Below are 24,621 nucleotides of genomic sequence, written 5' to 3' on the forward strand. Positions count from 1 at the left end.
TAGTTTTCGCCTAATTTTCAATTTTCAAAATATTCTTACAATATAGAGGCGATTCAAAAGTGGTCCATGTATATTTTATCATTTTTTCTGTTCATTTTCAGGTAAACTCATTTTCAGATACGTGTGCAGGATATTATATATAGGAGAGACACATTTGCATATCAACCTAATTCGTATTTAGAGACTGCCTTTTTCGTAAAGCAGTTATGGATCTCATACTTTTCTCTCGTCATAATATAATAATGAGGTATGCATATCGACATAACTCGAGTGTGTGAGAGAGAATCTCGGATACCAGAATAAGTTTAACGTATTCAACTCAATTGCGAGTAATTGGGTACGTATTACACCAGAAGGCACAGGGTTAAGCGCGCAATGAAACTCAGTTTCAACAGATAGCTATAGCACGGCCGTTTCATCGGACGTTCTCGCATTTTAATGTGCCATAAGCCGTTTCAACTCTTCAGCTCCGCATATTAATGAGCACTACTTAATATTTCTCTGATTCTGTTTCGACAGACATATGATAAAATTTCTCGGACAATCCTTCGTCTTCTCTTTGCTCATTTTCTCATTATTAAAGGTTTTTGAATTACTGGCAATGTGTAGCATGTTTAATTTTTTCAAATTTATTGTTCCTCGGTGTGTACTAGGGCTGAATTACCACTTTAGTTCTCACCATTCCTATTTTCACTCACATGATTGCGCTTCATACAAACTACGGTAAAACTTTACACGCAATGCTGTGCACAAACCTAGTAAGAAGGTTCAGTTTCGGGTAATAATGATGTAAGAGAATGTATACCGTTCATCGAACTACGACTGATTTCGGAAATATGTTTTCTGGCACTATTCTTACATGAAACACATTTTTGGAACGTGTAGTTAGCCATTGCATATAAAATTTCAGCATCTGTGACATTTTCACGTCGGTGATTTGTAGTTTTAATAATAATTGTCAAAATAAGTGGCATTTTAATTATTCCGTGAATATTGAATACAGCATCTTCTCAACTGCAGACAAAAGAAACAGTGATGCTATTTGCACTATTCCTACTCGAGTTTTAAATGAATAATAAAGAACGCGAACAACTCATCTCGCACAATTCCAGCACACTCTTCAGTCTTTTCGTTTGTAATACCGGCGTTCATCAACCACAGACTTTCTTATTAAGTTTTCATTATTCTTTAATATTTACTCAGGCATCCGTCAACGAAACACAGTCTAGAATTACGTACATCATACGTGACTGATTACACTGACGAAGTCTCATGATGAGTTTCAATGAAGTAAAGGGAATATGTCACGTAAAAATGACAGCATATATACCCTTCAAAGTTGAGTTTGTTTCGTCCATCAACATAGACAGTTTGAAAAGAGGTAAACAGTGCAGAGGATAAAAGCATATGGCATTGTTACGCCAAATAGAAAATAATATATGAACGGGTATATAAATCGTCTACACCGGTCACATTTGCACTAAATATTTGCAGAGTAGAAAGTAACTGATGCTGGAAAGGAAAGTTGAAACCTGGCTAGCCACTGTACGTGGTGGAAAAATTAAACCATGTGAGAAAGTTATTAATCGTAAAATGGAAAACTTTAATCTCGTTATGAGAAGTATTTTATTTATTGGTGTCAACATTATAGTAATTTCAAGGTGTGCTGTCACGTCGCCATTTTTCCAATTATCGCGATGTTTCCATGAAACTGATTACAAATATATTCATTCAGAACCTCCGCTGAGGAAATGGAGAATCTCATTTTACCCAAAAACTTGAAGATCGGAGCTGCAGGTTCAGCCTACCAAGTTGAAGGGGCTTGGAACGTTAGTGGTAGGTACTCTTATTTCTTGCACGAATCAAAAACTGAAAGAAATGATTACGTGGATTTCTGTCACAACTGATTAATTTTTATGCAGGCAAAGGAGTAAGTAATTGGGATTGGTGGACGCATCACTGTCCAGAATGCATATTGGACCACCAAAATGGTGACATCGCTTGCGACTCGTACCACAAGTACAAAGAGGATGTGGCGTTAATGAAGAATATTGGGGTAAGCCTGATACTAAAGGCGACGTATTTTCGTGGCTTTAGAATTCTTTCAACATGCATAATTTTCCATCCTCCAGATCCAATATTATCGTTTTTCGGTCAGTTGGGCACGAATTCTGCCAACTGGATTTCTTAATAACGTAAGTGAAGCTGGCCTTCAATACTACAGAAACTTGATAGATGAACTTCTTTACAACGGTATAGAGCCTATAATAACTTTGCACCATTTTGACCACCCACAAATACTGGAGTTCATGGGTGGATGGACCAACGAACTGATGATTAAATGGTACGTTGACTATGCAAGAATTATTTTTCAAGAACTAGGACCAAAAGTCAAAATTTTCACAACTGTAAACGAACCTCAGTCAGTTTGCGAAGGATACAATGGCACTGTGTTCAGCCCTGGTACGTCTTTTTTTCCTAACATCAGTCCATCTTCAACCATAATCTTGCTATTACTGTCAATGTGTTGAAAGTTCATGGCACCACCATTTTTTTCAGGTGAAACTATACCAGATTATGTCGGGTATTACTTGTGCATCCATAATGTTCTGAAGGCTCATGCCACAACGTATCACATGTACGATGACGAATTTCGACCATATCAGCACGGTCGCATTGGTCTGAACAATATCTGTGACGGGTTTTATCCAGATACGCCAAATGACACTGCGTATGCTGAAAGAGCTTTCCAATTTACTTGTGGTTTAGTAGCACATCCCATTTATATCGGTGATTATCCATCAATTGTGAAAGAAAGAGTGGCCCTCGTAAGCAAGGCACTAGGTTATCCGGAATCACGTCTCCCCACGTTTTCACCAGACTGGATATCGTACATAAAGTATGTACATCCCCGAAAGTGTGACATTTGAAACTTGCATCAAGCTTTATCAATAAGAATTACAACATTTCCTCGTAATTCACAGGGGGACAGCTGATTTTTTCGCTCTGAATCACTACTCGTCTCAAATTGTAACGCCTGACACAGACGAAGCCCGTGGAATATATAACACAGACCTGGGCGTAACGAGCAGTTATCGCGAAAGCTGGCCCACTGGATATCTTTGCTACGTGAAGGTAATCAAAATCAGCGTACAACCGAACATAGTTTAAACAGTTTGAACGTAAATATCAAGATTTCAACTATGACTGTCGACGTAGGTTGTTCCAGAAGGCTTCCGCATGGTTCTGCAAAAAATTAAAACATACTACAATAACCCGGAAATTATAGTAACTGAAATCGGCTTTCCTGATCGCGGTGAATTGAATGACTACAGCCGAATCAAATATCATCGATCTTACATGCAAGAGATGATCAAGGCTATCAAGTATGATGGTTGTCGAGTATCAAGATACATGGTGTGGAGTCTCATGGACAATTTCCAATTAGATGCTGGTTACGTGTAAGTCATCTCTTATATCCTTCGAGTGCATATAGCCTGTTTCGAAAATCTATTCCATTTCCTAATAAAATCTCAATTTTTTGTTTTACTTTCAGAGCTAAATTCGGACTCGTGAAAGTGAATTTTGACAGCCCCAACAGGGAAAGGACACCTAAGTCGTCGGCATACTGGTTTCAAAAAGTCATTCAAACTGGTATACTCCAAGATATTCCCACATATATGCAAACAGAGCCTGAAGCAGAGTCAAGAGAATGCCTGGACCGTTGATAAGTATAAATTTTGTATCTGATCAGATGAATTAAGGAAAGGCCTTGGAGCATAATTAAAGCCACGCTTGCTTTTAAACTTGGAAAGAGTTACCTTCTGAAGGAAAATGGAAACTTAATTTTTTCAAGAACCCTCGCCGTCTAAGAACAACCAAATTGCACGTCCAAAATCAAACTGTAACAAGTAAAAAAATCCTGTGTTTTCAAAACTGCCGTAAAAACTCATGTAGTGCCATTTATAGTAGAATTTCAATAAAAGTTCATGGGAAAACTTTTTTCCAGATGTTACGGTTTTGTTCTAGGTATACGAAATGTAAATACATCACTGATATATAAATTCATGAATTTCGCACATTTTTAAATTATTATTCAAGAACACTTCCTACAACTACCCGTGTCATTTCAACCCAAAAAAATAAACGTATCTTATCGTGATGGTGGCGCACCATAATAGTCATTCTCGAATCAAGATCATAATCTTTAGAATCATAACATGTATCGGTATAAATCTAGTATATAAAACTCCGCACAGATTTCATGGAGTGTTGAATGAACGTTATTTGTTCTTATAGAATAAAGTAAACAGCGGATTAACCTATTTATAAGTGAAGTACTTTGTATAAAGATACGCCCATCGAAAATGGAGATTACGACTACAAGAATGAACTCGTCAAAACCTAATTGCCAATGAACATTAACAGAAAATAAATAGCCCCTTCATCGCATAGAGTAAAGCCAAAGTGAAACAACTTCAATAGTTATAACAACGCGACTAATAATCATCGCGATATAATATAATATTCACAATAATAACCCAATCTAAACAAACTTGATTGATCAATGCCAATAAAAACAAGGTAAAGTGATGAATATTTTTATCAGTTTGTCGCGATATTTACGATGCAATGACATATAACATACGGACTGCTTGCAACTCTTGTTCAACGTTTTCAAGAAGAGCGAGCTACGGTTCGTACTAGAACCATAAGGAGATAATTTTATAACTCATATAGTAATGGACTGAGTGCTATTGTTTTACCGAATTATTCCGACTCAACCAGCGATTACAGAATCTAACTATGAAAATCATCCTAATTGTGGCAGGCATTTGCGTGGTCAACTCGAAGTGGGTCAATAATTCTCTGTACAGCGAATGGTAGAACATAAACAAAAATATCGACTGAAGAAAAGAATTCTGCAGGACTTTTTTCCACGAAGACAACAGGTACACCTTTCCGGATTACTTTACTTTTCGAACTGAAACTCCAACGTTCCAACCTGAAGGAGCTTGCAACGTTAATGATAAGGAAATCGATTCAGTGATCATCCAATATTAGGTGAATACTACCTTTTCGGAATCAGCGCGATTTTTATGCCACTTCAATAATTTAATGCAGGTACATAAAAAAGTGTTAAATCCGTCGTATCAGTTATTTTTTGAGTTTTTTTGTGTTATAATCCGCAAATCAAAGTCTGGGGATGATCGAGCGATTCTGACATCGAATTCAGATTCAGCGTGTTCAAAAACTAAAACATAAAAGTATGGTCGTCTAATCCGGCGGGCAAGATACTTTTTTATGCATGTGTAATTTTTGGTACAGGACTAAGCGATTGGGATTATTTCACGCAGTAGTGCCGAAGTCATATAGCTCATGCTGCAAGTATAAAGAGGATGTCGCGTTAGTAAAAGATCTAGGAACGAATATTTTTCTACAAGTTACATATAAATCCGTAAACTTGACTCTTTGTGTAACGTGAACTTGAGTCAATTTCCGCTCAATAACTTTCTCTGACAACAGCAGGCCTAATACATCGGTCCATTGGTTGTAAGTAAATATTGAGAATCATATTATTCTCCAGAAAGACACCAACGTATTATAATTTGTTATACCGGCAATACCTAAAACATATACAGATAAGAAATAATCGGCACATTATACGGATAAAATTGGGCTTCGCTTACTACGTATTTACCATTACGCGAATCAATATGAGACATCACATTGACATATGTATATATATCCACTCATTCACCATTTGCTGCTGGTATGTTTATCACATATTTGCCACGTACATATAATCAAGGTGCTGGCATCCACGCATATTCGTATGAACAATATCTGGCCGTTATTTGCTTTCAATATTTCACGTATCTGTAATACTGTATTTTTGTCAACGATGTATCGCCCATTGCTTTGGCGATTGAAAATAGTGGCTTGAAATTTAAAGCTTATCATTGAATTATTGAACACAAGTCATTCCCAAGGGTTTCGGTATTATCTCAGAAAAATCAAACATGAATCCAGTAATCCAATTATTTCTGTCACTGAAAATGTATATTTTGATACGGTGAAATGAAAGATTATTGCGTCAAAAAATACGCCCTGGAGTCTGATGGACACTTTCGAATCGGCTGATGGTTACACGTAAATGTTGGAATTTTCGCACATCTGAATAGAAGCATATTCTATTTTTCATTTTTCACTTACAGTAAATCATTTTGAATCATGAAAGTAGATTTCAACGGTATCGACAGTGAAAGGCCATCGAAGCTTTGAGCCTCTTGGCGAAAGAAAGTTATCGGGACTTACAAGCTTCAAGATGCCCCCAGGAAATAGGGCGAAGCGGACTCACTTTACATCGTTATAACAAAAATATTATTCGATTTAAATAGAGATGAAGATGACGTTGCCTAGAGCCACAGCTATTGTCACAGGAACATTCGCGTTCTGAATTATTAGTCCCGAACAGATTAAATTTGAAGTTACTAAGTTATGAGATATGAAGACATGTGCATTTTGTTCTCACAGCACAAACAGTTCGTCAACTGCAGTGAATATTAAATTTCTAAGTGTATAAAAGTAACGGTATACAGACTTGGAATACTTTCTAGAACTCAGATAAACAACATTTTACAACTAACGAATGAAATTATGACTTTTCAATTTAAACACTCGAATACGTTTGCATAAACCTTACTTCTTTTTCAAGCCGCTTTGATCAATGCATACTTTACCGTAGAAATGCCAATAATATATTCTTGTTTTGACAGTTTGGCCAGCAGTCAAGTTGACATGGTGGTAAAAATATAAGCACTGATAGATATAAATAATAAACACCTTGATCAACCGTTGTCGAACGATGCCCTGATATGATACGTGCTCGATCGTTGACTCCCATTACTAAAAACCTATAACGTAAAAGGCCTGTTCACCCCAGTCAAGAGCAGAGAAATATAATCCTTAAAATAAATCCTAAAAGTATTTCGATGATTGACCATGTGCTTTCTTCACTACATCTTTTGATACTGAGTGGCGGGCGCAACGCATCTACAGGCGGTGTGTTGTTACTTAAGATGCATCATTTACATCCAAGATGAACTTGGCATTAGTTCGTAGAATAGAAATTTGTAACGTGACCACGAATTGTGAAAAAAAAATTTTAAATTGTGTATTATTTTTATCAATTGAAAACTATAGCACGATATAAGAATCAGAAATTACGAATTTCGAGAGTAGTGCCCTAGTGCAAATTATTTTGTGATAATTACATCGTCAAAGCATATCGCCCCATGTCTCTCCGCTTCAGCCAAGAACGGCTTCGTATTCTGCGTTTCAATTTTCGATCACCTTGTTTCTTCAATGCAACAAAAACCAGCAAACGATCCAGCAGAAAAAAATGCTCCGTGGCGCCGGGTTTCTGAATTGAGCACCTAATTACGATGACGTCACGTGCATTGGATTTCTTGGTGATGTGAGGTAGCTCGGTTACCAATAACGGATGTATGAGAAAACAATCAATACGGACGAATAATAAAAATTCGCCTTACATCATCCCGATATAACTGTTTACATGAGTAAACGACAATCGTTCAATCAAATCCTGAAACTCCACCTTCAGCTTGCTTTAAGAAACTGACAGGCAAAACATGATTATTTTCATGCGTATTGACGTCAGTTAATAAGCATTTACTGAAGGTATGACCGAAGCTTGGAAAGTCAGTTTAGTTGATCTATACTAACCAATAAAGTGTAAGATGAAACAATATTTTTCCAGCATAGGCGTGGTGGAAAAACAACAACTGACTTTATAAATCAAGCAACTCAAGTTCCCGACATAGCCAATCTTTGAGCTGAACATACTCAACTCGTCGTGTCAGTCATAATTATTGAAGTGTTTGAAAATTCCTTAAAACCTCAAACAAAAGTTGTTCGGAGTGAAATAAAAAATTGTAGAATACCGAATGGTTCCATATTATCATGAAACATACTCTGGTACTTGTGCTCAGCTGGACAATTATTTCTTAGTAAGTCGGCGAAATATTTCATACAGTATTTCGTATATCAACGTCTATCAACGTATCGATCAACGTTTAATATTAACACAAAATTTATTTAGCACTTCTTGCGATGAAATCGACAGTCTCACCTTTCCGGATGGTTTTCTTTTCGGCGTTGCAACTTCATCTTATCAAACTGAAGGAGCCTGGAACGAGAGCGGTAATCGCTTCACGTTATTAAAGATAATTCAGAATTTTTTTCTTGAATGAAATTCTGTGATAATGACCGCAAATATTATTTAAACCAATTAATCATTTCTCGTAGACAAAGGAATAAACATGTTTGACTCGTGGTCGCATACCTGTCCAGAGTGCATAAGAGACAGAAGTCACGGAGATATTGCTTGCGATTCTTACCATAAATACAAAGAAGACATCGCGTTGACCAAACAGTTTGGAGTGAGTTTTTTGTTCAAAATTATCGTTGGATACAATTTTCATGTTGTCAATACTAATTTCTTTACAGTTCAACTATTATCGCTTTTCAATCAGTTGGGCGAGAATTCTCCCAGCTGGATTCACACACTATGTAAACGAAGAGGGTATTCAGCACTACAAAGATATTATCAAGTATTTACGGAAAAACAGTATCGAGCCTATGGTCACCATCTACCATTACGACCATCCGCAAATACTTGAAGATATGGGTGGATGGACCAACGAGTTGATGGTAGAATGGTATGCCGACTATGCAAGAATTATTTTTCAGGAATTTGGTCCGATGGTCAAGATTTTCACAACTGTAAATGAACCACAAGAGATGTGTGCAGGCTATAAGGATAACGGAACAGCCCCTGGTACGTGCGACAAGTTATACGAATACAATCCTGTACGTTAGGGTGGTCCTCATTTAGAATGTTGACGAATTTATTCCAGTCCTCCCCACCAAATCAACTATAAACAATTCAAAAACAATTCACAATTTTTTTCAGATTTTTATATCAACTGTAACCCGTGCCTGTAAGAGGAAGGATTTCCCAATTTAAAATACACGTGTTTCGGACATGTTCTTAGTATATATTTTAATGTAAGAGTAATAATGTTCGAAAAAATCCATGAATATGAGGTTCTAATGAGCATTAGTGCTACTATCTGAGAAAAAATTCACATCATCATACCAGGTAATATAGACAATTGCATTTCTTATAAATAAAAAGAAAAAGTCAAATTTCTAGGGTGTGCAATTCGTCGAGATTGGTTGGTATGATGATGTGAATTTTTTCTCAGATAGTAGTATTAATACTCACTAAATCTTCGCAATTACAGATTGATTCGAACATCGTCACTCTCACAATAAAATATATGCTGAGAATGTATCTGAAACAGGTGTATTTTAAGTGGTGATATCCATCCATTTACAGGCACGGGTTAGAATTGATATAAAAATCTGAAAGAATTATGAAATTGTTTTTGAATTATTTATCGTTGATTTGGGGAGTGGTCTGAAAAAAAATCATCAACACCCTAAGTACGGATCACCCTACTGTACATGCTTGATATATTTCTAATATTCTGAATTTTCCGAATCACTTCAGGTAAGCTGTTGCCGCACAATATCGGATATTACTTGTGCATCCACAATCTTCTGAAGGCCCATGCTACGGCCTATCATATATACGATGAGGAGTTCCGAGCATCCCAAAACGGTATAATTAGCATTAACAATCCTTGCAGCGGGCAGGTTTTAGATGACTCGAATGACACGATTGCTGCTGACACAGCATTTCAATTTTACTGTGGAATGGTGGGACATCCTATCTACATTGGTGATTATCCACCAATTGTAAAAAAACGGGTAGCCCTGGTTAGCAAGTACCAAGGTTATCACAAATCTCGTCTCCCCAGGTTCTCTCCCGAATGGATATCGTACATAAAGTATGAACATCAGCACGAATACAAAACTTTATATCTCCAGTTTGCGGACCGTGAGAAAAATTCTTGTAATTTTTTTTATTTATGCACAGAGGAACAGCTGATTACTTCGCTCTTAATCAATACACTTCCGAAATAGTTCATTCTGATCCAGACGAAGCTCGTGGAATATACAAGAGCGACTCTGGCATAACACATATGAGAAAATCTACCTGGCACAATTCATCTATTTATTGGTTGAAGGTAAGCAATGCACGCAAAAAACGTTTTATCGCAAATTTACTACAAATGTTAAACGTGCGTCAAATATCGCTCTTCGGAAGTTGGACTTTATCGCTTGCTTTTCACACGCAGTCAGTGCCCGAGGGTTTTGGAAATTTACTGCGGAAGATCAAGGATGAATACAACAATCCTATAGTATACATAACAGAAAATGGATTTCCTGACCATGGCGAACTGAACGACCTAGATCGAATAAACTACTTTCGTTCGTACTTGGAAGAATTAATTATCGCTGTCAAACGTGACGATTGTCGTATTTTAAGTTACACGATTTGGAGTCTCTTGGATAATTGGGAATTCGGCTATGGTTACACGTGAGTAATTTTGGATCTCCGTGAAATTTATCGCAACATTGAAATCATCATGCGAATCCTAATCAACGAATTTTTTTATTGTTTGGGTTCACGGATAGTACTCCGTTTGGGATCGTCAAGGTCAACTTCAACAGTACCAGCAGGGAGAGAACACCCAAGTTATCAGCGTACTGGTGGACAGAAGTTATTCGAACTCATCGCCTTCAAGATGTTCCTAAAATAAACGATACATTAGCGAAGATTAAAAGTGTTTGGAAGAGTAATCACAGATAATGACGACGTTCCAAATGAAATTGAAATCATACACATCCATATGCAGTATCGAAGTTACAAAATTACAAGATCACTCGGATCTTATTTCTGTAATTACTGGATTTACAATTACAACATGCCTTTCAAAGGTAAGAGGTGAGATGAAAACTTCCAAACTTTCGTATTGATGTAATTGATGGCAAAGTCAGACAAAATATGCTTCACAGAGTTGAAGTTGGAAACTCATTTAGTATAACCATGGATTGATTATTTTGGATTGATCAGAACAAAGAGTAACGTGTAAAAATAAAACCAACACACCACAGTACATGTGCTATCTATACGTTTCCCTCGTCTTTGTGTCACTCGTACCTATTCGACGGATAAATGTTCAATTTGTGGAGCATGTATTCTCACATGTATTCAACAACTAAATTTAATTTAGCAAGATAGAAAATCCGAATGTTCTCAACATGTCAACGAGCTGCAGGTGATTATGTGAACAGGATACCGCCATCCAATTTACAGCCCCTAGCATTCAACTACAATGCCTCTTCACCGTGTCTGTTGCTTGTAGATAACTTGAAGTAGCCCACAATGATGTTGGGCGATTTGATCTAAGAATGTACTTGATGCCGGATGTTCCGACATTATCCTCATGTTCTTTCACAATATGCTGATTGATCATAGAGATACTTGTATCCCTCTACATGACAATGAATACGAACCTTTTCAGCGCTACCAAATCAGAATGAACAATCCTTGCTCCTATATGTTTCAGATTGTAGGAATGGTATTATTCCTATTGAGAGACCACTTGAAAAGCAATATCAATAAATAAAGTATACAGATCGTCGAAGAGACAACAATAGAATTCTATCAAATGTTTTGTTGAATTTCTCCTTTAACTTTGACAATAATAGGACCTCCGCCGTAGATAAACTCAAACTTTCGGATGGGACGCCTATTTATTCAAAGGCTCACAAATCACCATTAATGGTGTCAGTGTGTAACGAAATCAAATATTTATGCTTTCTGACCTTTAAAATAATCTGCATCACAGGATCTGAGTAGGCTAAGATTATTAAAGGACTATCAAGGGGACAAGCTGTTTTTCAATGAAGTAAAGACACTTGATAATTCAACGTAGTCTTGTAGTACATGCATTTGAGGAGAAATTTTATTGGAATAAATAATGTGCCATTCTTTTTTTTTCACGGCTTATTCTTCGATTAGTCAACAGATTATTATGTGGCAGTATTAACCAAATATTTTTTTTGGCTCAAACAATTTTTTTTCAATACTTTTACAAACAAAGATAATATTAGCATTCTAAAAAACATTCATTCGTATTACAGTCAAGTGCTTATTGTTGCTCAGCAAGGTTAATCATTTATTTACTATATAAATTTAATTCACTTACGGTACACAAGCGATAGCTGTTATTGCGAAAATAATATCTGTCCTGAAAATAATCTATGTACCGAAGTCACGTTACACGTAACAACGTAAGTAATAACTCTAGCCAATATTCAATTTTCCGGGCTCGGGTCACGAATATCGTAATGAAAAACGTGTAATTTACGATACGCGGTACTAGTTGATACCCTTTATACTGTTTCGTACAGATTTTTGGCATTTTTCGTGAGGATATTGGTAAAAAATAATGAGCTACGTAATGATTATATTGTATGTCTCTCATCTAGATTCTCATTAACACACAGCATCCTCTTGTATAGTTTGAATATATTGAAATTTAAAATATGTATTACATAATGTTGAATAATAGTAAAACGCAAAGATTTATCTTCTCTGATCGTAGTTCATAATATTATTTCAACGTATTTTTGCCCACTTATATGTAACATTACATTAACGTAACGCCTGTTGCGAAATTCTCCAACTTTTTGACATCGTACGAACAGTTGCTGATATTAAAGTGAAATTTTTGAACAGTCTTATGCAGACAACCCAAATATGCTCACTAGCTATCAAGCGATAGCTCTGATATACGTTAATATGTCGTGTCGTGCAAATGGCGAATTAAACGAGAGTGTCAATAGGAAGAACAATAAAATTTTTCACAAACAGGAGTGAGTGGAGAGGGGATGGAGAAGACAGGATAAAGCGCAACAACATGTCGTCAGTAATTTGTAGCAACAACATCAGGAACAGGTATATAAGTTAGCCTTGCGATGTGAATTTACACTTAACGTCTCCTCGTCGAAAACCGTATAAACCACTCACCCTGGTTTTAGTGTATCTACATGTAATATCTTCAAACGCAAAATTTTTCTACTTGAGACAAAGTTCACCGTACACCTTGAAGAAGCTTCTCTATTTCCCAAAAAATTAATTTTTCCTGTAGAGATCATAGAACATTTTAGAAACTTTGATAACACCATGAAATATATATTCATCATTCTAACGGGTTGCGTAGCTATTTCGAAGTGAGTTAAAGCAATATGTTATGTAACGAACTGATGACTGTCAATCACATTTTAAACTGTAAAATATTTACAGAATTTCTTGCCATGAAGTGGACAGTCTCACTTTCCCAACTGGAATGCTATTTGGAGCTGCCACTTCGGCATTTCAAACCGAAGGGGCCTGGAATGTTAGTGGTAAGCACCTTGTTGTTTTTACAGTCCTTACCGCTGATAAAGTATATACGGTTATTGCCGTACATATTTCAACACATTTACGGTTCTAGACAAAGGAGTAAGTAATTGGGATTATTGGACTCATCAGTGCCCGCAGTGCATAGCAGATGGGAACAACATAGAGATAACTTGTAACTCTTACTATAAGTACAAAGAGGATGCGGCTTTACTTAAGAAAATTGGTGTGAGTTTTCAACAAAAATAAATGCTAACAATCTCTTTCGTGCAAAATGGCTCCAAGTGATGCGAAGCAATTGTGCTATAGACACTTTAAACTCGCATGTGTTTATTTTACGTTGTAACGTTCAAGAGAACCACCGGCACCAAAAAAATTGGTTACTCCAGTATCCATCAATTCATCGTTGAAAAGACTTCGTAGTGACACAAATTGAGCATGGTAATGGACAAACTGTATCGAGGCCGGTGGTGTAGCATTAATATCCTTATTTGAATATCACGTGCGGAGTGAAATCCATATTATGCCACTAGTTCGTGATTGGTAGAAATAATCTGTGAATACGAATCCACTTTCCGTTTCTCTAACGCTCAATATGTTGCAGTTCAACTATTATCGGTTTTCGATCAGCTGGACACGAATTCTTCCTCACGGACTTAAGACCAAAGTGAACAGAGCGGGTATTGAACACTACTTAAATTTGACGAAGACGTTAATTGCGAATGGTATTGAGCCCATGGTGACCATATACCATTTCGACCACCCGCAAACGCTAGAAGACATGGGTGGATGGATGAACAAGCATATGGTGAAATGGTTTGCACAATACGCTCGAATTATCTTCAAAGAACTGGGGCCTTATGTTAAAATCTTTACAACCATTAACGAACCGCAGAAGCTGTGTCAAGGCTATGAGGGAAACAGTATGAGCCCTGGTACGTGCAGCTTTCAATGCCTGCCACAATTTCGTCGAGACTTGTGCCTCGCACAGTTCTGAACCAGACGAATAATATATATTTGTTACATTTTTTTACAGGCAAAAGTTTACTCGATTACGGAGAATACACCTGCATAACCAACGTTTTGAAAGCTCATGCTACAGCTTATCACATCTACGACAAAGAATTCCGTGAAACTCAAGGTGGTCAGATCGGTATTACCAACCCTTGCGAAGGATTCGTTTTTGACGAAACGAATGACACCATTTCCGCCGATATAGGTTTCCAATTTGGCTGTGGAGTGATTGGGCATCCTATTTACAAAGGCGACTATCCGAAATTGATGAAAGAGAGAATAGCCAATTGCAGTAAGGCAGAAGACTATCCAGAATCACGTCTTCCCACGCTCACGGAACAGTGGATATCATTTATAAAGTATGCACTCGGGTCAAACTTTGACATTTTTCGTTTGCGAATGCACTTTTTCATCGTGAGTAAGTCAATTTCTGCCCACCATTTTATAGGGGAAGCTCTGATTACTTTGGTCTGAATCACTATTCGTCCGTCATCTGGCTGCCTGATCCAAACGAAACCCTTGGAAGATATTCCTCTGATTCTGGTTTAATACGCAAGACTAGACCCGAATGGATTACTGGATCGGATTCCACGACGAAAGTAAGTACGAAGCTAAATCACTTTCTACCGGTCAACGGGTTAATGACAAGTATTCCAGCCTCATTCCTGATTTCAGATCGTGCCTGAGGGGTTTGGCAATTTGCTACGAAAAATCAAAGAAGAATACGACAATCCGCTGGTCTACGTCACTGAAAACGGATTCCCTGACCACGGTGAAATGAAGGATTACGATCGAATAAAATATTACCGTACATACATGGAGGAAATGTTTAAAGCCGTCAAACGGGATGGCTGTCGGGTCGAACGGTATACGATTTGGAGCCTGATGGACAATTTCGAACTGAATTCTGGCTACGCGTACGTAACTTTCTTGTATCTTGAACTGCATGCGTACATTTCGAAAGCTTTCACAACTCTGAAAATCTTCCATGCCTGCGTCACGATTTATTTACAGAGCACGCTTTGGCATCATAAAAGTAAACTTCACCAGCCCTAACCGAGAAAGAACACCGAAGCTCTCCGCGTCATGGTGGAAATTTATTCTTCGAACTCATAAGCTTCACGATCTTCCCCGTAAATATGCAGCCGCGGAACAGAACGTCACCAAAGGATCGCGCTAAGCTATGAGTTCCCAGATGTAAGTGCTAACAAATAATTCACCCTATAACTTCAGTAATTATTGTTGACCCACATTCATAACAACGAATGTAGAAATATTCGAGTTGACGGTAAAAGAGTAACATTGTGTAATTTGTTACCCATTTATTCAACAGATTCAAAATGGAGAATTTTTTTTTTTTACATACATAAAAAGTCGGGAGTGGACCAAATAAAATTGACGATAACTCTAAGCATTGAAACAATTTCTTTCTACATTGTATATATAACGTTCTGTATGCGGAAAATAAAAACTGAGTTTCGTCTGCCCAGTCTGAATGTATTCTAAATTTGTCAGAAAATCGAATGAGAGTTTCCAGAAATACGAGAAAATAATTTCACCAGAAGTGTAACATATCTTAGTAGAAGCGTTAAAGCTATTCTGTTGCAATTCTACGAAGAATATAAGTCAATAATACCGGCATACTGCAAGCAAATTGTAAAACCTTACTCGGCTGTCCGTTTTATAATTAAAATGTACGAAAGTGCAAAAAGCTGTAGAACTAAAGCGACAAAACAAGGCATTGAGTTGTCAATTTTAGATAATGACAAAATTCTGTCGACGGACAGAAAATTAAATTAAAATAAATTACTATTTATCTATGAGAAAATATTCAGTATGTTCCAAATAAACTAGTCACGTATCAGCTGCCACCTGGTCTGTCAAACTTCAATGAGAGTATCGGGGTTATTCGAGAATAGCCCTTAAACTGAGGATGTAACGCACATCTAACAACCGCCAATCTTGTCTATGCGGTTGGCACATTTCGAGTTGCGATGTGTACAGCTAGGACCGAATTGTCGGACAGCGCGTGCAATTGGATACTGAGCGAAACCCTGCGGGACTTTAACATAGGTGATTATCGTGAGGAAAATGTATATTTTATCAAAATTGATTCAGAACCCATTAATAGCTTATCGCAGTCTCATACAGCATGGACGGTCTTAGATCGTACCTATTTTTGGATATTTGTTTTAAAGAAAATGAAAACGCAGGGCAATTTGAGTTTGAGGGCTTCATTATTCATAGTATTAAGAACATTTCAGAATTTTTTCATTTAAATTAAAGTCAAAATGGCGGCATGGCGCATATAAGTAGCGAACAATCACGTTTTCAATCCGGCGATGCAGATTTCTCGGTCAATTTTTATCCAATCGACTTTAAATTTTGACAAAATCTTTAAAACTTGCTCATCGATTCGACCTCGTGTTTATATTTTTGAATTTCTATCCCTAAATTTTGGTATGACATTTTTTTAGCAATTTTATGTTAAAAAAAAAATAAGCACTAGTGCTCATAAAAACTAAAAAGCATACAAAGTAGTGGAGTTGTTGACGGAAGTAGCGTAGAAATGTTATTTACCTTTCGGTCTGTTATTTTCATTATTATTATTGAAACTCTTGCTTCTGACATTATTGGCTGGAAAACATGAACGTGGAATCAGCGTGAGCAGCAGCATTATTTCTTACTACAGTGAAAAAAATAAACACATATTGATCAATTATTATTGAAAGTCTTTACTAATTGTCTAGATTTGCTGAACTCCGTTCATTCAGCGCAAACAGTGAATTGAAAAAGAATGCAGTGTATGTTTTTCCCTCGCACTTGTTCAAATACCTGCTGTAGCGACGAACTCCATCCGTGGTATAATATGAAACAGACGTCGCATTAATATTGGAAAAATACTGTACACTCAAATACAATAGAGTTTAATATCAATTGCAGTAATTAATTTCATTGTTGCGGTGTAATATTCATCTTTTTATCATTGTCCTACGAATCGTATAGAGTATATAATGTGGAAACAAAAGACTTCTGCGGCAAGTACCTGTATAATGGGTATAACATTAAATATTACAAAAAAAATATTTGTAAAAATGAATTTGCGGTAAAGTTGCAGCGTTGCCACGTACAATTTCAATTCCACGCTACAGAGTGAAATAATTATAATCATGGAATATTGCATATGTTTAGTTGAACGCAACGCAGGATGTATTTTACATGTACGTCAATCAAGTTAATCAAAATCACACCATTTTGCGGGACGGATATTCTACTATCTATCAGAGTTACGGATAATTTAATGGATATGTGATGTACATTTACTTATATGCGATAAGAGATCGAGCCGGATGGAAGAACAGCTGATGATCCGTGTAATTATCAGCGAAATGGGAACTACACACCTATACCATATCCGTTGGGCTACTTTAATTCCACCCCAATTTCCATGCTGCAACTTTTGAACGGCACCCCCAAGGTCCCAAAGGCACTCGCAATTACTCGCTGTAAATAATAAATCAGACCATACAAAGCCTCGGTTAAGAAGATTAACAAGCCCGCCGTTTAGTTATCATATTTTCATTCAGACACCCATCGCAAACACAATACCCATTTTGCTTGTGAAAACGGGACGTTCCGTGATGAAAACTTTAGCAACCGTTGTCCGTATATCTAACACTGTAAAATTCTAAGCTGCCGAAAGGTGCGGGCGCAAGTAATAATTGAAAGAAAAATTTGAAATTATAAGCAAATACGTGCGTTGCACGTGTGAAAACCAAACAGAAGAAACAAGCGAAAAACAGATTACGAAAGAGAAATAAAAAAAAAATAAATAAATAAATAAAAAACGAAAGAGCACGGAAAAAAGAAGAAAGAAATGACGACCGATCGTTGCGGATAAGATGGCTGGTTTGCAGTTGCTACCATAAGTCAAGGGCTCCGAGAGAGTGGCCGGCGTAGTTCTCCGCTGGGAGCGACGATACAATCTGAGCTCCGCTGACAGTCGCCTCACTCCTTCGCCACCCTCGCGAACCCCTCTGAACCCGGGAGGTCCCAGAGGTTCCTTCGCCGCGCGGGAATCTCCCCTGACACAGAGAATAGATGACTTGAGAATTTCATCTGGTACGTTGTTTTTTTTTTCAACAACTACCACCTACGACGACTTATCTCTGCGACATGTTCTCTGCTTGAGATACACAGATACACTCGAATACAACACACAAGCGTTTGGTACAATTAAAAATTATTATTCCAACCGGCGCAAGGCGAAAGAGCTCAACGACCGTTGTCTCGATAATGCCCAAACACCGAGGTGTTTTTTTCTCTCTTTGATCGGTGTGTCATTTTACGAAGACTGACGGTTGGGCGGGGAAAAGGAGAGCCGCCACCTTTTTGCTTCGATATTTGTCGTTATTTTATTTTTTTTTTTCTTAGTCAGCTTTGTCCTCCCGACAGGGACAAAGCTCATCAATTGCCAAGTTCATAATCTAAATCACATACCTACCTGCTCTATTTCCGTAGCTGGCACAGGATAGGTTCCCCCACCGTCGACAGGTTCGCTCCCTATTTGTCCACATCGAGGGAATTACTCGTGTTCCAGGTGCTCGTGTCGTGCGAGGAACGATTAACCTCTGCAACGTGACGTATATCTATATCACACGGACAGACAGGTCGACTTCGAAACGTCGAAGAGGAAAACGCCATATTGCGCAGAGGAGCCCGACGCTCGCCGAGGACCACCCCGTGTATTTTACGCTCACAATCGATCTCGAGCCATTACCGTGTGGATCTGTATGCTCGGCTTGCCGGTTCGCAATTTATATACCAGCTGAGCTAGCTGGCCAGCTCATTAAACTATGCCGTACGAGTACAATCCTCAATTAACAAGTGTTTGAGCAATGATATATTGTTCCTCCACGTACCCGACATACATTACTTATTGTTAGTCGTCCGTGTGATTCGACGTCGGAGGAAGCGGCGCGAACGAGTTTTAGATGCATTTTTTATAAAGTAGAGATGAATTATTCAAAGCCTGTTAACAGACACTTTTTCACCTGCCCTACGCCCACGGTTTTCCGCAACGCCTACCACTCGCACGGCTTGTGCCTTTTTATACGTACAAATATGCGCGGAGGTATATACGCATGTATACTGTATAAATGAGGTAAAATTTACTCATCTTAAATAAATTTGATTCCCCGTGTTGATTTGCATCAAAATGGGCACCATCAAGACTCGGAGTCTCCCCAGTTCTCTCCAAGAGCACCGGCAAATCAATTTCGACGAGTTCTTGTATACGAATCGTGGAATTGGGCGCGAGCTCAACCGCATATATTTTAATAGGTAATTTCACGTTGCCGTATTTGCGCTTCGGCATTTCCGCCCTCCTCGCACCCAATCGCCTCGCCGATATTCATTATGGGAAGCAATGAAAAAATTTCGTGCCGACAGCTCTTGCTGTCACAAAAATACGCGATTGGCTCTGCTGTCGAAAAGTTTCGCTCGACTTGTGGATCGGAATTTTTTATCATCGACGAATTTCATTCCGCCGTATTTTGCAACTGAACAACACGCTTACATACGTATCTACAACCAGTGTTTGACAACTTTAATCCGCAAAACTTGTTTCCATGAACTGAAATTCCTCGACGAAGACAGAGTACGTGTCGAGAGATTCTTCAAAGGATTTATACGCGCACGGCATGGGTTCCGATCGCCTACAACCGCACGACCGCTCCCTGGTTGAATCCTGCAGGTCTCCGTACGGCAACATATCAAAACATACACATTTTTATTTGTAGGATAAATAAGTCCGCCGTGTTTGAAACCCTAGAGGTTACATGCCAGCCGCTCTGCGGTAACGCTATTGCATGGCTATGTCTCGAACGTATGACTGTTATACGTACACTTGCGACGACACCTTGACGCATTCTTCGGTATTCCATTCGAATCCGTGTAATCTATTATACGTGCCACTTTGATTTCGACGTGCAAAATATTCAAGCTAACGTGGATGCAGAGTTTTCTGTTCCGTGGAAATTACTTCGGGAGCAAATGATGAGTAATAATAGTATTGAATACTGTAGAAAAATGTGCGGAGAAAATATAAAGTTGGTAGGCGGCAATTCTCGAATGGAAGTTGACGCTCTGCGAAAGACCGTGTACCCATCACCGAGTAGTAGAAGTTCTCTTAGAGCCTGAAAGGAAAAGGTACGTGCGAAGATAAACTGAGATGTCGATCTTCATCTGGCGCGTCAGCAACTCTTTTGGCAGACCTACATTTCCACGCACGCCTTCTGTCACTCCGTATCTCAAACTGAAGCCGATTCGTCTGTTAGCAAATTTAGCACATACTGCAGTGCAGTATAAATATTAACCCCTAGGACGATGTCTGCCCGCGAAAAGTTTCTATGCAATATACACGAGTGATCCGATCTGCGTGTCGAAAAAAATTACATCGTACGTACGGAAGTTAATAAATATGTTGAACAAGTCCGATGAGTGACAGTAAATATCGGTTTGCATCCGCGCGTAGGTACAGTGGTGGAGAAACTTGCGCTTTGTTCACTTATTTTTCCGTCCGTATGGAGAAAAGTTTTGTTTCAAGTTGGGGAAATTTGTATTCCTGATTGTTACTGACAAAAAGACGATGTAGTTGGTCACCTGCAATTACACTTTTCAGCGCTTCCGTACCAACCCGTTCGCCTACTAGCCAAGTTCCTAGATTTCCACGGAAACAGAGGCGCAACAACAGTCTGTCACGTACCCAAAGAAGTTTCGCTTGGAAAGTTCCAAGTTTCGGCGTGCGCGTAATTTGGAATGTTTCAAATGCATTCGGTGAATAATCAAAAGAGAATACGAATGGCTAAGCTTTTGTCCGTTTGTCCGGTAATTTCACCCCGTGTGTTCGGTAAGTTTGTCCGGAAAGTTTCTAGAATTTCCGCCGATACTCGGACCATAACAACGAGCCACGCACGGTAGTTGCAGCGTTTGGGGTCGTCCCAGGCGTAGATTACGACGTCCAGGATTGTTGAGAGGAGAGCTTGTTGTTCTCGTAGTTGGTATTATTGGTGTTGTTACGATTATTTCTATCATTACTTTCATTATTTACTTTAGTTGTTACTGCTGGTACTATTGTTATTCTTATGATTGTTAATGTTATAGTTGTATAGTTGTTTTCGTTCTTTTTATTCTCTTCGATGTTTTCATTGATATCATTATTTTCATGACACTTATTCTTTGAGTATTTAAAAAATTTATTCAGTCAGCAGAAATTTTTCTAACACTCGCCTGCAAGTGCCATTAGCAGCACATTTTTGATTTCGTTTACGCCTGCCTACGTATTTCGTGCAAAAATAGTTTGAACTATTTGTTGAAGCGAGATTCTTACAAGCACGTTGGTAGGCATCTAATAACTTTGAATACGATACACGGGTTTACCTGAAAGCGAAGAGACCAACATTCTGTGCTGCACATACGTATGTTGACTAGCAAACGGGCAACGTCTACCACGATTCCTCAATCAGGATTAACCTTTGAAATGCGTGTAACCCCGTAAGTGTGCAAGTATTCTCTTTCACCACGATCACGAAGTAAGGCTTGTGAATAAAGGGTGGGTCAATTTCGTCAACTGACGGTAGAAGAACACCCCTGAATCACTTGAGATTTCGCGCAAGCACGTGTTATATTTTATGTATCGAATGATGCCCTTACATACGTTTTCGTTAGTGCGACTCCGAGTGGACGTATGAATGAATGCATGAATTCACGCTTGAGTGCAGCCAAAGCGCAAGAGCAGCGCGCTTACTCGTTCGTACCAAAACGTTCTGCTTGAGAAAGATTTAAAACTCGTAGAACCTTGTCAAGATTGTGAAAAAGAAAAGCTTTTAGTTTCAGCCCCGGGGAAAAGGCATAGCCAATTTTTGGGTGAAAAAAATTAGCTTGACAAAGGCTTTGAATATTGTTATTCAAGAAAACGTAGTCCCATCCCACCGCTTACGACGTATATGTACACAGATTAACTGGCGAGAAGTTCAAACTCGTATAATATTACGGTGAGCGGGGCAAAAGGGAACAAAGTTTCTCGTGTCTGCTACAAGAATGATAATGCGCATCCGTTCAGCACATTTTGGATTAGCCTCGAGTTAAGAGTGGAGTTTCAGGGAGATCGGCGGAGGGCTGCCGGTGATGGTAGTGATGGCGGGCTGTATGAGTTGATATTAGGTATTTAATAGACAGCGCTAGGGGAGTTGCCGGGGTGCGCGAACTCAACCATAATGTTAGCACGCGGCAGGAGGGATTTCTCATAAGCTGACCTCGCCGAGAGAATAGACGAGAGGCGGAGCAGAGCGGCGGATGAGGAGGTCGGAGGAAGGCGGCTGCGGGGGATAAGGGAGAGAAGAAAAGGAAAGAAAGGGGATAACTTGAATCTGAGTTTTCTCTCGGTAAACCCGGGGATTACGCCACGCTTTAACTTAGCGACGCCGCTCGTTTCTCAGGTGTCGTTCTCAAAGTGTCACCATATTGGATACTTTCTCCCCACCAACGGGAACCCGACAAGATACTGTATTATTACAAAGAAATTTGATATATCACCAGGGTCCAAATTACCGCGACCCTTCGTGCCAGGCCTGAGGCGCAAATGGAACAGGAAGATACTAAGAAAAATTGAATCTCCGATACCTTGTGATTCAGCGGCTATCGAGCACAAGTGAACTGTCATTGTTCGACAAACGTTTCAGCGGAAATCCGTCGATTGCTGCAGGTAAATGGTGCACCCTGTGCTGCAAGAATCCTCCGTTAACATAAATTGCAACAGTATTTCAGGAAGAGGAAGCATTTCCTGACCACTTGATGTGTCACTGAAAGGGGATGCTTCTGAAAGAAGCATGTGCTTCGGGACGTCAACGTTTTTATATCGCGAACTTCCAGAGCTCTCTCACTTCTTGCTGCTCAATATCGATTGTGTGTAGTTCGCGAGAATCTTTTCCAAGCAATAAGAATACCGACAAATCGAAAAGTATATGAAAAACAGAGGGGACGGCTTACCCGGTTCCCAGACTCGATAACTTTGCTGACGCTCTATAAGCTCAGCTCATTCGGTGGACCACCACCACAACGAACGCGACAGTTTGGCAACTGATCCTGAGCTTTCCACACTAATAACACTCAGAACTTTCCTCAGTCAACATGTGATAGCCAAATTGAACGCTGGATACACGAATGCATGATTAAATGATATTTATACCCGGGGACAAACTTGGTAGCGAAATGAAAGGCACATACAATTACCATTCGTGTAATTAATAACTTTACTTTGCGTCGAGTTTCAGCAATATACGTGCAGGAGTTGATCGTACCTCTCTCAACTTGGAGCATTTATCTATGCACATGAATTTAAGATGCCCGTATATATTTCCCTTGATAGTGCGATAAGAACAACTTCAAGGTGACAGGTTTTATGAAGCAGCAACAAAGCGATACCTTCCTGATTCACGTCAGCGCGTAAAATCAAATTGAGAACCTCAAACCGCCCCAGACACGAATATTGAATTGCAATATCCTAATGGACGAATGGTACGGACGTTTCTTGGGTCCTGTCAGGTGCGATGAATCTATAGGGGGTGAGAATCGGTTGATTTCAAAGAACAACCCTGAACGATTTCACTTCGCCAGCCGCGCCGCTTCTACGCATTGAGAAATGCCTGATACAATATTTAATCTTGGACGATAGTCAGCACGGCTCACTCACTAGCGACGGCAGTGAATCCCTAAGCTAACGATAAGCATGTGCGGAAGTCGGGATGAACGATGGCAACGCCAATACTTCGATCCGTGTGCGTCTAAGGTTCGTGTGCTATTTCTTTGTTCTTTGCCACTGTGTTATCGACGACTCACTTTTGTGTCCCATTAGCTTGCCATTATCCGCTCACCCACGTGGAAAAATGTCCCTCCGCCAATTCAAACAAACCTGCTGTCGTAGGTACACAGACGAAAAGGTTCGGTGATACTTGCAGCTGTTATGTGGTGAAATAAATATTTAGCCACGAGAGGTGAAAACCGACTGGCAACGCAATCTCGCATTTCTTTCTGCTATAAATGACATATTTATGATGTGCCAAATGATATACTTATTGTCACTCGTGGTGGTGAGATATAGTTGGGCCGGATATTTTTCGCTGTTTAAACGCGATTTCACCTCC

At 38.9% G+C, this 24,621-nt stretch overlaps 3 protein-coding genes and 1 long non-coding RNA gene across 5 annotated transcripts; 3 read left to right on the forward strand and 1 right to left on the reverse strand.

The window, feature by feature from the left end:
• The first annotated feature begins 1,472 nt into the window (after window positions 1–1,472).
• On the forward strand, window positions 1,473–4,453 carry LOC124214309 (myrosinase 1-like). Of its 2 annotated transcripts, none has more exons than XM_046616560.2 (8): window positions 1,473–1,570; window positions 1,736–1,836; window positions 1,923–2,056; window positions 2,133–2,463; window positions 2,560–2,899; window positions 2,985–3,135; window positions 3,220–3,461; window positions 3,557–4,453. In XM_046616560.2, exons 2-8 carry the CDS (start codon window positions 1,752–1,754, stop codon window positions 3,726–3,728), a joined length of 1,455 nt encoding a protein of 484 aa, XP_046472516.1. In that variant the 5' UTR covers window positions 1,473–1,570; window positions 1,736–1,751; the 3' UTR covers window positions 3,729–4,453. The 2 variants fall into 2 exon arrangements, with proteins under 2 accessions (XP_046472516.1, XP_046472515.1); XM_046616559.2 differs by having other exon boundaries at window positions 1,477–1,661; window positions 3,557–4,452.
• Window positions 4,454–7,843: 3,390 nt separating this feature from the next.
• On the forward strand, window positions 7,844–11,136 carry LOC124214310 (myrosinase 1-like). The gene is made up of 8 exons (XM_046616562.2): window positions 7,844–8,033; window positions 8,126–8,226; window positions 8,332–8,465; window positions 8,533–8,863; window positions 9,602–9,941; window positions 10,031–10,181; window positions 10,293–10,534; window positions 10,633–11,136. Exons 1-8 carry the CDS (start codon window positions 7,987–7,989, stop codon window positions 10,805–10,807), a joined length of 1,521 nt encoding a protein of 506 aa, XP_046472518.1. The 5' UTR covers window positions 7,844–7,986; the 3' UTR covers window positions 10,808–11,136.
• A 1,849-nt stretch (window positions 11,137–12,985) lies between these two features.
• Window positions 12,986–17,835, forward strand: LOC124214311 (myrosinase 1-like). Its single transcript, XM_046616564.2, has 9 exons — window positions 12,986–13,236; window positions 13,310–13,410; window positions 13,500–13,633; window positions 14,010–14,340; window positions 14,442–14,778; window positions 14,868–15,018; window positions 15,095–15,336; window positions 15,434–15,616; window positions 15,753–17,835. The coding sequence occupies exons 1-8, from the start codon at window positions 13,190–13,192 to the stop codon at window positions 15,597–15,599; spliced, it is 1,509 nt and encodes a 502-aa protein (XP_046472520.1). The 5' UTR covers window positions 12,986–13,189; the 3' UTR covers window positions 15,600–15,616; window positions 15,753–17,835.
• LOC124214312 (uncharacterized) lies at window positions 13,158–19,196 on the reverse strand. The gene is made up of 3 exons (XR_006882116.2): window positions 18,924–19,196; window positions 18,344–18,504; window positions 13,158–17,923 (listed from the first exon to the last, which is right to left on the reverse strand). It is a non-coding gene; the product is annotated as an uncharacterized lncRNA (long non-coding RNA).
• Window positions 19,197–24,621: the final 5,425 nt, after the last annotated feature.

Source organism: Neodiprion pinetum, chromosome 3 (genome assembly GCF_021155775.2).
Source record: "Neodiprion pinetum isolate iyNeoPine1 chromosome 3, iyNeoPine1.2, whole genome shotgun sequence".
NCBI classification, from domain to species: Eukaryota; Metazoa; Arthropoda; class Insecta; order Hymenoptera; family Diprionidae; genus Neodiprion; species Neodiprion pinetum.